At 39.7% G+C, this 17584-nt stretch overlaps 1 protein-coding gene across 2 annotated transcripts in view; it reads right to left on the bottom strand.

Moving 5' to 3' along the window:
• The window catches only part of ARFGEF2 (ARF guanine nucleotide exchange factor 2), a 39799-nt gene extending 25568 nt beyond the window's left edge, over positions 1-14231 (bottom strand). The window contains exons 1-10 of one of the 2 annotated variants that reach the window (XM_080404588.1): positions 13714-14221; positions 6184-6214; positions 5256-5379; positions 4392-4538; positions 3356-3535; positions 2709-2928; positions 1966-2037; positions 1499-1647; positions 947-1077; positions 184-418 (exon numbers count right to left, since the gene is read on the bottom strand). In XM_080404588.1, coding sequence (XP_080260714.1) covers positions 184-418; positions 947-1077; positions 1499-1647; positions 1966-2037; positions 2709-2928; positions 3356-3535; positions 4392-4538; positions 5256-5379; positions 6184-6214; positions 13714-13852 — 1428 coding nt within the window. In that variant the 5' untranslated portion in view covers positions 13853-14221. Of the gene's footprint in view, positions 1-183; positions 419-946; positions 1078-1498; positions 1648-1965; positions 2038-2708; positions 2929-3355; positions 3536-4391; positions 4539-5255; positions 5380-6183; positions 6215-13713 lie in introns of both variants that reach the window. The other variant, XM_080404589.1, reaches the window with a different exon arrangement.
• Positions 14232-17584: the final 3353 nt, after the last annotated feature.

The following is a 17584-nucleotide window of genomic DNA, read 5'->3' as shown; positions in this document are numbered from 1 at the left end:
GTAATTTCTCTTGAGAAGTATCATCTCCTGCATATTAGAATTTGAATGCAGTAGTAATATACTATTTTAGTAAGCAAACAAAAATAAGACATTAACCTCTAAGTTCCAGCTGTCTTTTTATCATTGCAGTATTTTTACTTGGGAAGCAGAACATCATACAAGTCAGACAAAAATATATCTCACCTCAATCTGCATTTTTAAATGGGTCTTAAAATTCGAAAGCAGTGTGAGAAAGATGGCAAGAGAGAGCTCAAATACATCAGGAACAGAAGAGACTCCATTTTTAGATAATGCTACACAAAGATATTGCTTGATTGCATTGATGAACATCTCGTGTGTCCTGAAAACTGGACCAGCATTCTGCAGTACCGAGAGAAGAAGCTGAAGAGACACTATCTTAGAACGCAATTCATGGGATCTAGAAAAAAAAATCAACATGAAATATATTTTTATTGTCTTTCTGAATACATACTTGTATTCAACAAGAGTACTAGAGCATTTCTTCCATGTCAAGTAGAAATGACTGCTATTTTAATTCATTTAAATGTGGAGGGGCAGGAGGAGTGGAAGTCAGCCTGCAAGTGATATTGGACATCTACCATCTAGATTCGGAGATTTTCCAGCAGTATTAACATCTTAAGACTAACAGCACTGTTGCACCTATTATCCTAGGAAGCATTCCCCTACTCCTCCACGAAAATCTTCACAAATACTATGTGGCCTAGTCAAGGCCACTTCAACTGATAGATTAACAAGCCCATTACACAAAAAAAGCCTCAAGTATTGATTTTTTTTATTTGAAGCAAGTTTCAATACTAGATTCATCAAGGTAACTAAAAAAAAGGGCCTGACAGGTGAATTTTGATACCTGTTTTACTATACAGCAGCTATTTAACTGTCCCTGAAAACTACCTGAAGAGAACAGTGTAATAAATAGTCTCATTACTTGGGATCTGGTGGTCCATCACCAAGTGGTTTCATGGAGAGCTTGCACAATGACCTGAAGACAAGGAAGGCATCCTTTTGTAGAACATGGGAAAATCTGGCAGCAGCTGGATGTCCAGATAGATCTGTTTCCTTGAGAGCAAGAAACACAACATGACATCTTCAGCGAGACAAAGGAACAGAGCAATTAGAAAGATTCCACAGCTCCTCTGAGAATTAGCTACAGATTTAAAAAAAAAAACAAAAAGGTACATATGGCAAATCTTAAACTAAGCCTAAACAGGACTACAAGTGATCTGGATTTTTTTCCACACATGTTGATCAACTCTTCCCATATGCCCCCACCCTGTATTAACATACAACTAAATTTTAGAACAGCTGTTTTCAATACCTACTTAAATTGCAGTTGGTGCTTCCTTTTCAAAGCTGAACAGGTCACATACATTAAAGCTTCTGTCCCTTTTCCCTTCCCAAAATCCCACTCTATTAGTTGGCATAATAAAACCACTTCTCCTTTCCTAACTACATATTAGCATCCAGTGAAGTTATTTACCAGATTATCAGTGGAGGAAACAGATTGCCCATCATCTGGAATCCCGTTTGTTTGTACATTTTCACTGCTAGAGCCAGAAAGAACAGTATCTGCAGTCTCTAATGCAGGTAGAGCCGTAACTGTTTCTGTTATCTGCTTTTCTTCAGCCACTAAAGGGGAAAAAAGAGGAAAAATTATTAAAATCACCCACTGAGCTTTTTTTATCCCATGACTTCACGAAGCTCTACAACCAAGTGGGACAGAAGCAGCACTGGTAAACTAGAAGGTTTCTCAGTTACCAGCAAAAGAATACTATGAGACAACAAAAACCTGGCCTTACTGCCTTAGTAGGTGTTCTTAACAAGATATTTAATAACAAACAAACAGAAAAAAGCCACCCAACCCCCAAACTTCCATGCTTTTATAATCGCAGGAATAAAAGTTTGGCAATACATATGCAACTATTTTACTTTAGAAGATTTTGCTACCTTTCACAGCTGACTTGACCACATCTTCCAAGATTCCTTTAACCACTTCCTTTCCTCCATCAGTTGTTTCCTCTAATGAAACACAGGTAATTTTGAATTTAGTACTTTCATTTAGGAAGAGGATTAAAAGGAGAAGCATGACAGAGGTAGAAGGGTTAAAAATTATAGACTTTCTTTTGTAGTTCTCCTCTAAAGCCATATCCAAGAAGCCACACAAAAATACTCATTGATGCAATTCCTGTTGTTTAAAATCAAAACACTGCTATTTTTAATGCAGTGAGTCTGTTAATTCTATTTATCAACTGTTAAAAACTTAGTTTTGGAATATCCTACATTCCTAATTTGGATACAGTATGTGCTTATGATAAGGTCTTCACAATACATATTATTTTTACCACAGGACTTCAATTACCTCAAAGTTATTCTATCACTTCCCACATACCATAATTATTCTCTTCCTTTCCTTCACCTTTATCAACCTAATCAAGTCAAATTCCAGTATAATTCCATATAGATAAACCATATATAGTTTTAGTAGAATTCTAGAGAAAACATGAGCCTTTGTCATAGTTTTCATGTTGTAGACACGAGCAGAGGATGGCCTGTATACTACAAGTGAGAAAAGCCAAGCATAATTTGAGCTAGTAATGCCAGTCAACTCCTCCCCAAAATAGCCTAAAAAGAGCATTTTCCAACAGAAACATTGTAACTGAAAGCAATCAACACAACCTATTCTTGTTCACCTGATGCTGGAAGAGTCAGATCCTGCTCCAACTTCACGTCTCCATTTTCTGTTCTCTCAGGCTCACCGTTGGTTAATTCCACGCTCGGAGGAACAGTGGGTTTGCCCTCCTGGTAGCTGTGCTTTAACTGACCAGTCTTCGGAGACTTGGACATCCCTTGAATTGCGGGAGACTGGGATTTTTGCTGATTCGTTTTTTCTGCGTCTCTGGAATCTTGTATCTTGAAAAACCAATATGAAAAAGTTAATCTAAGGCATAAAACATGACAAGGGAAACCAGATGTCTAAGATGACTGATGTTCCTTTATGAATTCTTGTGTTAACAGAGGGAAACAATGAAAATATGATCACTTGGCCAATTAAATTAAAAAGATGTGCTTCAAGTCTATTTTAAAAGCACTGGTCATTTGTTTATATGAAGCCATTTGATAGAAACCACAGCGTGAAACCTTGTTATCAGCAATGAGCTTCATATTTTATTTTTAATCAGTCAGCATGCTTTACTACAGGATTGACAGGATTTCTTTTTAAATTATAAATCAATAGATACCCAACTACGACAGACCCATTACAAATAATAATAAAAAAGTGTTCTGTTCATTTGTCAAACCTAAACATTTGAGATGAGCAAAAGTAATAGTTACATACAGCTTGATTTTCCATCCGTGTAAAAATGACATTTAACATCTGTGTAAGGGTAGCTTTGGCAGTTGTCTGATTAATAAGATTTTTACTGGCCAGATAGATGTTGTAGCAGGTTCTAACAGTCTGAAGAATTGTTCCTTCATGAATTTCTATATACGGAGATGTTACTGCAGTGAGGAGAGCCTGAAAAAATCCATAACAGTAAAAATGAGATCTAAGCAAGCAGGCAACAATACACTTCATGCAGGTCTTCCATAATAACCAGTGGGTTTGTTACGAAACGTGTATCTGTTTATAAGACTTCTTTATAGAATGTTCTAGCTCTCTGAAATTATGTTTCCAAGTCAAAGGAAGTTTAACAGAACTTCCACCTATCTCTGCTCTCTCCTGACCTGGTACAGTGTTTTATCACAACTAGTTTTCCACTAAGGGAGATATTCCACCTCCAAATGAAACAGTATTATATTCTATACCTTAATTTCTGTGAAAGGGCCAATTGGTCTACACTAGCATCAAACTAATTACTAGAAGGTTCACCAACTTCTAACCTGAGCTGCATTAGCCTAAGTAGATTTCTGAACCAGAACACACACCACTGGTACTACTGTGCCTTGTTGAGAACACACACTGCAGACCTCTGGGACAAGAGCAGACAGTCTAGAGCAGCAGTCCATGTTACTGCATCACAGTTACAGTGCCTTCAGCTGAAGGCGGATAGCAATTCATCAGCCTAATGAACGTGGGCATTACTAGCCTAGAAGATGAACATCAAGCTGTCTGAAAGATAAAGTATCCAGGCCGTGGCTCATCCCGGAAAGAAAGACAAACATTGTACGTGCCGCTTCACCAAGAGGAATCATTTCATATACCAATTCTGACCTGGTAACAGCCTCTCTGAATTCAACGACACATGTAACAGTCTAAGAAATGGACAAACTAGGCCCTAAGCAGCGCTTCACATTAATTTGCTTTCTCTGTCTTTGATTTTTGTAACTGAAAAAAAAATTAAAGTTATGCCAAAATGAACCAAATAAAATACCTTAATTATCTGCAGTTGTACTCCTTCATCAGTTTGAGGACCCTGAAAGCAATTGCAAATGGTTTCAACTATTCGGTCAATCAGTCTTTTTCCAGGTGCTCCACTGTCTGGCGCATTGCCAGTGATATGTCCATATGCAATGAGTTTCTAGGTAGAAAGAACGCAGGTTAGACAGCCATATACTCTTAAGTAAAATACAGTTAAGCACTGCATAGAAAGGGGGGTTCAGACAGCATACTTAAATCTTTGTGTTAAAACTGGTTAACACCAAATTAAACCAAAAAAGCTACCAAATACTTTGACTGTTCACACATCTAGACAAAATAGAATTATGAAGTGACACACAAGCTTTTCCCACCCCAACCCTTTCTTCCTACCATAACCAGATAAGATTTGACATAAATCTCTATGTATTCACAACAGAAAGGTTCTGCCCAAGTAGTTAGCTGAGTTTAAGTTATATTTGTTTTTTCTGCAAGAATCTAAATAGGAACAAGATAGAAACGTTCCAGAGTCTGACCTCCCATCACATCAGCACTACAGGAAACAACATAATAAATATTCCTTTTAGAACTCCACAGATGAAACACCTTGACTGAATAACATAAGCATTCATGAGCTTCAATAAAGGCTTACTTCACTATAAAACAACACACACGTTTCTGACTTGCACTTTCAGCCAAGTCTGATGATAACCCATTTTGCATGGTTTTTGCATCTAGGTAGCCATAGAGGATATCTCCACAGCTCTACATACCCAGCACAGCATTACTTCTTCACTGTAAGAATACCAAGAGCACACAAGATTTTTGTAACAGCATGTTTCTCCATTTCACTCTGTCCAAGTTTGAACTGAACGCTTACCTGTAAACAATCCAGTGAAGTACTAACAATGCGTGGAGACTTTGACTGGCAGGCCAGTTCAAATGGAAGGAAATATTTATCTGCTTCAATGAAATTTGCTTTTGGTGGAGCAGCAGTGCCTTCTCTAGGTCAGATAAGAACAGTTATTAATTTTTCTGAACACGTATATCACAGCAAACTACATTTCCTCCTTTTTTAAATTTAAAGCTGAATGGTACTTAGCAGCATACAAATGTCATGGAAGTGTCTCACACATACATTCTTAAAGGAGTTTAATTTTTTTGAAAAAAATCACACAAAAACCACTTTACATTTATTTATATGAACGAGATCAGATGCAATATAATCTTCAACTTAACTCTTCCCTCTCTATACTCCAACACTGTCCCACTACCTGAAATACTGGGAAACTCCGACAAAACTTAAATGATAAAGCTATCAAAGTTACCCTGAATTAAACAGGGCCCATATGAGGGATACTAAGCGAACAGAAATATATTTGGGGGCTCATTTTAAATCATAGCACAGTGCTGGAAAAGTGTTTTAAAATTTTGATTTAAGTACTATTTAAATTGGTATTCTTGATCTGGGCAGTTAAGACTGTATACTATCAAACAGAAGATACTTACTGGTCTTTATGATTTCCCATCAGGCTATATTAAGCCCAGTAAAAGGAAGTGAAAAACTTTTAGCACCTTTTAGAAGTTTTGCAATTTTTTCATAGTGAAATTCAGAGGCAGTTATGGCTTGAGTACCCACAGCCACAAACATTATGCAACTGGAACATACAGACCATATGTTTTTGGCAGAAAAGTGTAATTTTGTATTCACAAACTCATTGCCATAACGTATATACACTCTTAATTTCCACTATCAAGTGATTCCATTTGCTGTTTTCATGCATGGTTTGCAGCAATTACTAATTTACCTTTGCCTTTCCAGCTCAGTTTTTATTTCATCTGGAAGAAAAAAAAAAATTTAAATAATTTAACACCCAACGTAAGTCATCATTATCAATAAAACAAATAAGGAAAATGTGATAAAGCAAAGCTGTTTCAAACCAAAAGTCTTACACTTCAGTACTTGCTATTTCTTTCCTGTAAAATCTTCAGCTTCAGAGATCATAGACAGTTACACTATCTCTCAATTTTTACATAAAAAGCTAATTTTTCCAAGCATTCTTACCAAAAATACCTTTAAGGAACACAGGTATGTATGCAATTTTTATTCAAGATTAAGTTTACATCATAGAGAGCTCAGGTCTGCAGAAGTCTTTAAGTCACCGCATATACCATTAGTTCAATGCATCTGACCTTCCTGTTAACTACAGTGCTAGTTAGCCTGCTTTTCTTAAGCCTCACAGTATGACATCAGCTGAACAAACAACTCCAAGAGATAAGAATTCTGAAATGCAAGCTATTATTTTGCCAGCAGGTTGTCTTTTTCTTTTTTTTTAATTACACTTCTAATTTTATGAAAAGCTCTCTAAATACAGGGAAAAAAAAGTTTCTTCCTCATTTCTCTTGCACAGAGCATAAATCCCAAAGATCCTAGTACAGCTTCTTGAGGATTTCTACTGTATCACCATGACACACAATACAGACCGGAACTGCACTGTAGCGGACACAGTATAGGTGCATACTGTGAAAACTTAACAAAAAAATAGCAAAACCAGCACACACAGTAAGGCTGCACAGCTATAATCATTTGTAACACCATGTGAAAACCTGTCCATGCCACCCTGTATCATGTGCCTGCAAATTATCATGCTTACAGAACTTGTTTAATTGCAGAGTTATCAGAAATGGATCACTCATTCAACACTATCCCCACAACTGTGGGAGGCATCATTGCTTAGGATTAGGTGTTCACAGTTCAGATTTCAGTGCTGTCTGCAAACCTCAATTTCTTCTGTCTCAGAAGCATCAATACACAAAACACACTAACCAACAAGGACTGCAACATCTACATATTTCAGGTTTTTGCACAGTCCTACTGCTCAGTGAATGTCACAAGAATTAATCCTTGCAGAGTATGCCTATTTTGTAGCACCACCACCCCTATTTTATAGGGAAAATAGAAGCAAAATGCAGAGGAAACCTGTGTGACTACATGCTACGGGTGACAAGCTATATCCAGGACTGGGACTTGCTATTCTATCTGCCATATTCTCTCATTAATGAAACTCAGTCCGACATCCATTAGCAACAAACGATGCAACAAGAACTGAAGTAACATTATCCACTCTATAGTCAACAAAATAGACAACAGAAAAATTGAAGAGTCACAGGCCCGCAGCGCATCATAGCTCTGTTTAGTAGCCCACCATTTCCTGATCAAGTCCATCAAGCAAACAAGCACGTCCAGTAGTTTTGAGGGAGATGTGATTTTCTCTTACCAGTACTGAACAAGGCAATGAGCCAAGCCAACCGCATAGCCCCTGTGCTGGGATTTCAGAATTAGAAGTAACTTCACAGCTCTGCGATACTGCAAATCCAGCAGCATCATCCCCTAATACTTCACGCTTCAACTGGTAAGGAGAGTCAACAGAATGGAGACTGTTGATAAGAAATAACCAAGGTTCTCCATGCCAAACAGACAGACAATGTAACTCCTCACACTGCACCACTTCTTGCAGCAGTTTTCTTCACTCCAGTATCCAGTTGGTTTATCAACAAGATGGCCAGTCAGGAGTTCAATTCAGCAAAGTTTCAATTCAGTCCTCTTGATTTTATTTTCCCATCTTTGAAACCACATTATGATCCACATAGCTACTGAGAACAACATATGTTAAGAGACCCAGCAATTTATTGTGTCCCCATTTAGATCTGTCTTATTATTACAGCAGTGCCTTCCTGTCACCGACAAGAACTGGCTGCTTACAACACAGAGTTTTCTGGGTAGTTTTACATGTCCAGAACGCTTAGTCCTGCCTCCAGGTCTTGGCAGTGAAAAGCATATTTTAGTTATAGCCAGAATCTCAAGTACAACTGTCACACAGTTAATGCTTTATTTCAAGACACTCTGTAGAACTAAGGTTTACAGGTTGTTGTTGTTTGTTTTGTGTTGGTTGTAGTTTGTTGGGGTTTTTTTAAATACCAATTTCAAAAACTTGCTCTCTGAACTAAGGGTATTTTTACAAAGCAGAAAGACTGCCCAAGTCAGCCAATTAGTCCCTCTTGCACTAAGAATTATAATTTGTCTAGTTTGGAAATAATAGGCTTCCTTAATTTGATAATGTTTCGGTCAAGTCAGACTAGACACCTTTTGAATACTCAAGGTATTTCTACAGCACATGAAATAGAAAGCTACCGATATCAAGAAAGCAGACCAATAAAGTGCGTATCATCAGAGATACAGAAAAAAAATTATCCATATTTGATATATCTAGCTCAGTGAATGTAAGTTTTCTTTAGGGGCTTTCTTGTTTGCACACTTACTCACTTCCCACTCCTCCTCAGCAGCTGCCATTTCAGCAGTTGCAAACAAGCCTAACTTTTGTGATATTTGAGCTGAAAAAAAATGAAGCCTGTTTCGTGTCTGTTAGTCTGGCCAGCCTATTACTCAAAACTTGTCTCAGTTCATCCAGTTCAATTTTGGCATCCTTCTTCCCACTGCACCCAGCTGCCAGCAGAAGGAAAGCTGAAGGTCATATGCACCATCTTCATTTTGTCATACTGTTTTGTGGGAGGTGGATAGCGAGGCTTGTTGGGGGGTCGGTCCAAAATAAAAATTCCTCACTTAAAAATCCCTTGTTAAAAAATTTCAAAGCTACAATAGGAATATTATAGCAATGAGTCCACCCAAGAAAATAAGAAGGTTATTTTGTAAAATTTAATACCATACAAGAAAAAAAGGTTTCCTTGTTAGGATACATTATTCTTAGCTACAGAAGTGCTCACTTTCACATTTAGGATGTAACCAAGTAATGCTATTATTTTCCAGATCTCTAGATCCTACTGAAATAATTTCTCTTTCTTTCAAAGAGATCACTTTCCCCCATACAGTTTTTTAGCAAAGCAGCATAGCAAAACAATCTTTGAATTGAAACTTCACAAATACTTTAGCCTTAAGGAGATATGATCTTGCCCATCTTTACTGATAGTTATATTAGATCTTGCATTGGAAAAATATGCAAGAATAGCATCCCATATTAAAGCAACAACAATTTCACTCTCAGAAATACTCCATATATTAAAAAAAAAGCTAACCAAGACCTGACCAAACTCCACGCAATTTTATTGTATAAAGGCTTTTTCTAAAGCCATATAAAAACATATGCACCACAACCATATTTTAATAGATAATGCTGGCAGAAGAGAATAAATGAAAGGACAAAAGCAAGTTACAGGCATGCCTCTGCCACTGATTGCATCAAAAGAGTTTGGAAATCTCCACATTTGAAGCACTCATTTGGTGGTCTGACCACCAAAAGCAAGTGAAACAGAAATTGTTGCCTAATTGAAGACTGCTGCCATGAACAGTTTGCCAAGCCCTGACCAGGCACATCCAGAAACCTACTGCCACTGTCCTCTTCCAGTCATAGGATTAAGGGGCACAGCTCAATTCCCTTCCACAGCTACAGAACACAGTCTGAATTTTGGTCAGTGTCTGGTCAGCACAGCACAGCGCTGACCCCTTGCTTGGTGCTTTTGGTACTAGAGCTACCTGTTACCTTCAAGGCCAGAATGTTCTGCATACATCGCATCTACTTCAGTCAGAAACATCTTCCACTACGGGCACTATATGAGCTGCCCACTCATCACAAGTCTTTCAGCATTTCTACCCAGCAACAGAACTGGAATAACAAGCAAGGCCTCGCAGCAATTTCTTCCAGAGCTTCTGGCCATAATAAAAGCAGGATGGCACTCAGGCTGACAGTAACTACCTTTCCTATAGTAGATAGATGGTTTAAGTTTGTTTGTATTGAAAACTATATATTAAAATGGAGGAAATAATTGCCTGTCTGCAATTAGATGCCATCCTACATTAAGATACAGTCAGGTTTGTCTCAGTGGAAATAAGCTAGTTCTTGTGCATGAAATGGCATAGCTTGTGTTACCACAAGGACACCAGCAATGTCTTCCCATAGCTTGTCAGAACACCAGACAGCAGTGCCAATTCAAACACACAGAGCAGCAGCAAAAGCTTCCCTCCCCCCAACCCAGTAAACTCCACTGCATTGCCTAACTCCAGGCTGCCTTAAACTTAAATTAAAAAAAAAACAAACTAACACCCTGCATTTATTGATTCTATCGATCTTTAGGGAACCCTTTTGAAAATGCTGCCACAACGAAGCAAGACTTATCTCCTCTTTGCCCCAGCGTTCGCAAAACATGCTAACCAAGAGGCTACTGAACTAAGAAACGCAAACTTATTTTAGGTATCTGCCATTTATACCCAGAGACTTCTTCAACACACAACTAGACTCCTAAGTGAAGCATGGTTTAAGAGATTGCCTTTTTAAACTCGTTACCAAGCTAACTAAATTAATTCTGGTGTTTACAAAGCTTAAGAATATGTATGTGGAGGTGCTCAGGCAATCAAATAAGGTCACATAACCAGGTCAGCTGCACAATATGTCATTAAAAACAGTCCTAATAGGGCAAAAGTAGTAGTTTATGCGAGACACCCAGGCACACAATTAGCATTAGACCAATGTGAACTGCTGAGATAGATACTGTCTGTGTTCCACTGCAAATTTCTCAGTATACAGATTATTTCAGTAGATTTACTAAGAACCGTGTGTACCTAGAGCTCCATGTAAATGCTTATTAAGCAACTATTTTTATACAGTACGCTAGCTGTCTGTTGAAAACAAGTTTTCTTAAAAACACAGTTTTCTAAAGCAGAGCAGAACAGCTTCTCTGTTTAAAAACCTCCATTTCTCCCAGTCTCTCCTGGGGCTTACTGGCACTAGGAGTACAGGATACAACCGTTACACCTACTGATGAAGCAAGAGACTGTATGAAGGAATCTATTCAAACTCTGCTTACTCAACATTAAGACTTTCTATTTCAAAGGAGGGAGTGGACAGAGGAAAAAAAACCCCAACCAACACACAACCAAAAAAACACCACTGTGAACCGGTTTTCATCCTTTACTTCCACATTTCCGTTTACATCCTATGTGAGCCTATGCTACTTCTCGCTTCTACAAAGTCATGAAGCTCCTTTGCAGTCCAAAACTGCATAGTATTAGTACAGATAAAGGTATATTACTGGGAAAGGAAGAGGAAAAAAAAAAGGTAGGAACAGTTTAAATATATCCCTCTGTCTTACCAAACAAAAAATTTAAAGCATACGTAATTAACAGAAACACTACAGCAGAAACTGCAGAAATAGTTGCAGGTTAATTTATATTAGGTAGTTGTAGAATACACCAATTCCTCTAGAAATGATGAGGCACTAAATAGACTTCCCTAGTACTAAAAGCAGATATCATTTACACATGACCCATGTCTGTGTCAACTGGTTTATGAACGTTCCAATACCTCAAGGCTCCATTAAAAAGGCTATTGTACAAATAAGGCAGCAGAATAAATGGAATTTAGTAAGAGGTCAAAAGGAATTATTTGAAGTATGACATGGAGAAAGAAAAAAAAGACTATAACAGCTGGCACAATTACCAGTTTCACAAAGTTAACTTTACATTTCTCTCAGATGGAATTAATTTTACTCAGAGGTGAATGGACTTTTTTATTATTTTTGGAAACACTGAAACTTAACAGTTTGTGTAGATCACGAAGTTTGCCCTTAATTCCTCAGACTGTAAGTAATGTTCTTCCCATGTTAAGAGTTAACGTAAAGTATAAGCAAATAAAACTGATTTTTTTAATTTGAGTAAAAACAAGTGCTTACTCTAAACGGGAAAAGGTCGGGGGGGGGAACCCCAATGTAAATAAAAGAAACCACATTCGTGTTGGCAACTTAAAATTATGCAAGAACATTCACCAAATATAACAGAGATCCTTTAGTACAGTAATCAAGGCCCTCCTAGGGCAGGAGAGTTGGGCAACAGGTTATCTATTCATGCTGACCCCTGCTTAATCCAGAAAATCAGAAGGGACTTTTTTCCAAGCAAGATTAGCAAAAAAACCCCCATGTCCATCACCACAAGCATTAACTACCTTCAAATGTACTGTACCTTAAAATATGCAGACACCGAATAGTAATAATCCAATATGTAAATGCTAATAGATGGCTCTTGCACAATACCACTCTTCCAAAATCATAGTCTTTAATGTGTTAGCAAACAAAGATTGTCACTAGAAATACTTCAAGAAAGGTCCCTTTCTCGCCCTCTAAATGTATTTACGTAACAGCAAAGCAGGTTCCCAGTCCTGTAAGTGGTTTGGGTGCACACTGGGGGAGTTGGGGAAGAAACCAGGAAGAGGAAGTAAGTAGGAAAAAAGTAGTCTCTAAATACTGGGGCACACGTGTTACACTACTGCTCACAATGTCAACTTTAAGTAATAAAAAAATACCCTTCTATCTGGTTACCGTCCTCTGGATATACTATCAGTACAATTAGTTCCTACAAATTTCTTCAAGGTAAGGATTGTGGGAAGGAAGATAAAAATGACAGCTATTTTTCAAGCCCACATTCACAGTGCATTGGACAGGACTTGCATCTGCTCAGTTTCTTTGCATACTCTTCTGTTTTGGATACAGTAAACATTCCCAAACTAAAGGAAAAAAATATTGGTGTAAAAGCAACCAAAACTGTAAGAGACATGTCACTTTTGCACATTGAAAAAGGCCATAGAGAACTCCAACTGCAAGCCCTATGCTACTTTACCTGGCTTATTTTTTCCCTCTTCATGACATACCATATGTTTTCAGAACTTTAACACTGAGATCAGTATCATCATTTTGTACTTGCAGGAGATTTCAGGACTAGCCCACCAACTTCACAAAAAGTATTTTCAGTTCTGCAAGATACCACAGACATTGCATTCGGCTACGCTGCTAACAGCTTTTAACCAGTCCAACCATGAGCTGGATATAAGATGTCAGAAGATTACCAGCCCTGGAAGATTTGAGACTCCGTAAGTCAAGGGCCTTAAACAGCCGGTTTCCTCGTTTAAAAGTTTATAATTAATCTTTTCAAAATTCGTTCTACAGTGATAAGCCCATATCCTTTTGTTTCACGGCGAGACCAGAACTTTGCAAGACAGAGAGCTAGGTTTTTTCCCCTTGGATTTGCACATCTGGTATCACAGCGAGAACTGCCCCACCTGGTCCCGAGCTCAGCCGGGGCCCTGCCCGCAAGCTCGCAGCCGGGGACGCAGGACCCCCCGCACCCCGCGGGGCCCAGACGCGACGGAGGGCCCCTCCCGGGGGTGACACACACACACACCCCGCCGACCCGCCAGGCCGGGAGGGCTCTCGGCTCGCAGCCCGGCGCAGGCGGGAGCGCCCCGCGGGCCGTGCCGTGCCGTGCGGGGCGGACTCACCCAGCGCCACCTGGCAGGCTCTCCGCAGCTGCCCGTGCGGGGGCCGCTTTGCCTCCTTCTCCGCCAGGATCTTCTCCAGCGCCCGCGACACAAACATACTCTTGGTGCGGGCGTCCTGCTCGCGGGCCGGGGGCTGCATGGCGGGGCAGCCCCGCCGCGGGGCAGCGATGGGGGGCGGCCGGGGCCGGCGCTCAGAGCCTGCGGCCGCGCCGCGGCCCCATCGTCCGGAAGAGACGCGCCTCCCTCAGCGGCCGCCACCGCGCCACCGCCACGGCGCCGCCATATTGGCACCGTCACGTGACCAGGGCTGCCACCCCGCCTCCCCGCGATGACCTCCGACCCCTCGCCGAGCCGGGAGTGACGGGCGGCGGGGCGGGGGCGGCCGGTCGCTGCCGCCCGTAACTAAATAACACCAAACGAAATGAACGCCGTCCGCCGCAGCTTCGGCCCTCTGGCCAGCTTCCGAGCGGGTCACGGCCCTACGGCACCGGCCTCCCCCGGCACCGGGGCGCCCACGCGGCCGCCTCGGGCCCCGCACGGGCTCTCCAGAAACGTTGGCCCCTTGTCTTATCCCTACGCTTTCTGGGGACAAATCCCGACCAATTTCCTTGCTGTAATACGAAATGCTCAAGTGGCAATTAGTCCGTTACGTCTTGGGTACAAATTTTGGCATGTCAGAACTGCAATGAGAGATGCTGCTGCGATTAGCTGTACAGATTAAGTTATGATTACTGAAAGGGAAGTCATGTTAATAAAATACTCATTGTTATAATGCTTCTAATCTAAACATCTCAACATTTGCATTATCACTCTTAACTTCCACAGAATGAGTCCTGTAAAGAGGCGCTGGGAAAGTACAGATGGGAAAGACCCAAAGTCATGCGTTAAAGAAGAATCACTAATAATCAAATTTCAAGTCCCAGAAACTGAGTTTCCATTAATAACTTTACGCTCAATTGCATCTTCACCCTTTAACCTTTGGCCTATGTGATAGGGTACCTTACACCCCAGATCAAATTCTGAACTCTTTGAAAAACAGTATAATCTTAGGAAATAATCTGTAGAGGTCATTTACTGCATTGACACCTTCATCTGGCAACCATTGCTGGGACACAGTCATCTCTTCTATGTCTTTCTACAATGAATTAATCAAATTAAGATGACCACACCTAACTGGGAATACAGGGATGTGTTACATTGTCTAGATTGTAATTCTAAATTCTTATTTTCCAAGCAGTGGGATTCTAATTCCTTAAAATGTCATTAATGGATACTTAATGTCAAGTTGTCAAGAGCTGCAATTTTTGTCCTAGAAACCACTATCAAAGGCTCCAAATCGAAACACCAGTGGAAAGCATCAGTTTATTATTATTTCACAGGGAAAATGGACAGGGCCTTTTTGATCACCTCTACTGTCCAGAGGTTTTTGTGGACTGGCTCCAACAGAGCTGAGGACTCCACTTGTATGAAAAAGTAGGAGTTAGAGAATAGGAAATCAGAAATTCTAACAAAGCCAGGAAGGACCTCTATCAAGAAACAATTTCTAAGGTTTGTTAGTATCTGAAAACTTGGGCTATCCTCAGGGATCACCAGTTTAAGTATGGGTGTGATATGAGTGTGATTTCATGGTTCATCTTTAAATCACAATTTATGAGGTTGTAACTGCCTCAAAAATCTGCTAGTTGTATCTGTTCTCTTGACAGTAACAGTATGTTCAGCCTCTTCTGCTACCAGAAAACGTACCACATAACAAAGGTGAGACACTGTTGGAAGGTTAAAGTCCTTCTGAGAGTTTGTCAGCTGTCATAAAGCAACGGACTTGAACTTTCCTCTGCGTTAAGTGAACAATGTACATTCAGAGTGGATCGCTATTCCAAGTCAGAATCACAGAAACATGAGGCTGGGAAGAACTTCAATAGATCATTTAGTCCCCAAGCAGAATACTGTCTCTTCATGAAGAGTTCTATTATAGGAGATTTAACAGCTTTTCAGTTAGTTGCCCTCCCCACGCCCCACCCCCACCCCCCCGCCCCCCATCTTGCTAACTATCCTATTAGGAAATTGTGCCTAATACCCGGTCTGGATGTTAACTGCTATCCATTAGCAGATGGAAGGACTCTATTATCATGGTGTTGGGAATATCAGAAAAACAAGAGACAACTAATGTAGAAATCAGGGTATTCAATATTGGTGGCTTTTTAAAAATTAAGACATTTCCAGATAGTGACTATAGATTCATTTTTGGTTTATGCTGAAAGTGTCTTACAGTCTGGTTCTTTCAGTATTTTGTTTGAGTTTCTGGTCTCCTGTATGAAAGACATTCATTCCTGTTAACATATGCCTGATTTCACTCTTCTTGTAGCCTCAGTAACATATTTGTTTCTACACTAAGAGTAGCTTTCATCCCCAAGCTGATACTTGGTGTATTAATTTAATTGCACGATATATTGAAACCATGCAGTGTATGCTTCTGTAGTAGCAACTAAGCCCATTAAATATTTAGAAAAATGCAGCTGATTTCAGAATGCTGAAGTAGCCCAAATTTTGTCCTGCTGTTTTCCTGGCAGGATTCAGTATGCTACTACTTTTAAACAGTATCAGCTGTGTAATCAATTTATATATTTGCTGTTTATTTTTAAAGTATGTTACACACCTAAAAGTCTTGAGTATTAAGTCATTACGTGGTCTAGTATTTTGTATGGGGCATCCAGTTCCATGAGATATTTCACCATCTCCTTTGGGTCTGTGAACATCTTAAGGTTTTAAACCCTATTTGTATTATCTTTATATGTCTGTGATCACTTAAGTATGCCATTTCCACATAAACCACTTTGGGTATCAGGGGGTTGAGAGATGGTTTACATGCCAGGTGGTTGAATACATTTGCATTAAAGATTAAAATACAGATAGTATTATGGGGTTTAATTGTAATTTTCAAAACCTTGTTCCCAAAAGGCAGAGTCTGAAAAATAGGCTTTTGGGGTTAATGCTGGTTCAGCGTGTCTCTGGGAGGGAATTAGGAAGGTGGCTTGCTGTGCATCTCATGACTCAGCTGCCTCCTTTAATTCCCCCTCCAAGCTCCGCTGTAGCTGCTATACTGCAGGCTCTCAAATCCTCTCCACAGAGTATCTCACTGACTGTCTTACTGACCAGGCAACATCTAATTTAATTTGCTCGCTCTCTGGCAAGAAATTCAGTATAAACCTTAAGAGCCTCATTACTGACAGAAAAAAAAATGACAAAAATGAACAATCCCAATTTTTTCCTGGCTAGTTCAATTTAGCACATCCAAAATAAGAGAAGGTTTAATATGTCTCTCTAATAATGCCTATTAGAAGTGGAGAGATGGAGAAACAGTACACAAAAAAAAGGGAGAACAGGATCACCTGTCACAGAGTCAAGTACTGACATTGAGAGCTCAGAAGTTAAAAGACAAACTGATTGTGCTTTGACGCAAGAGTCATTTAATTTCAGTGCTGAAATCTACAGTCTCGGTATAGGTGAGAATATGCCATGAAAAACAAGATGACCAAGTTAGAAGGGAAGATTTGGCTGATACAGGTTAACCAAGAGTCAGAGTTGGATGAAAAACAGTCATGTTGGGAAGGTGCCAGAATGTTATTATTCCACTAAGTTTTTATTCTAAGTAGTAATGTTAAGGAAGTAAGACCTATCTCTTGAAAAGCTATGAGTTCAGCCATAACAAGATAAAATGTGTCGTTATTTGAGTAAGAGAAAGGAGCAGAGAGCCCAAGAATCAAGCAATACTTATTTGAAAATGGGGCTTTCGTTCTCATTTACACTAAGGGCTATTGTGGTTATTTCCATTCCTACCAACAGGTCCTTTTCACAGTATGAATCTCCCAAAGAA

The sequence above is a fragment of the Falco punctatus genome (assembly GCF_963210335.1).
Source record: "Falco punctatus genome assembly, chromosome: 10".
Classification (NCBI taxonomy): Eukaryota; Metazoa; Chordata; class Aves; order Falconiformes; family Falconidae; genus Falco; species Falco punctatus.
Note: the sequence above shows the minus strand (reverse complement) of the source record. Positions and strands in the feature narration are given on the sequence as shown.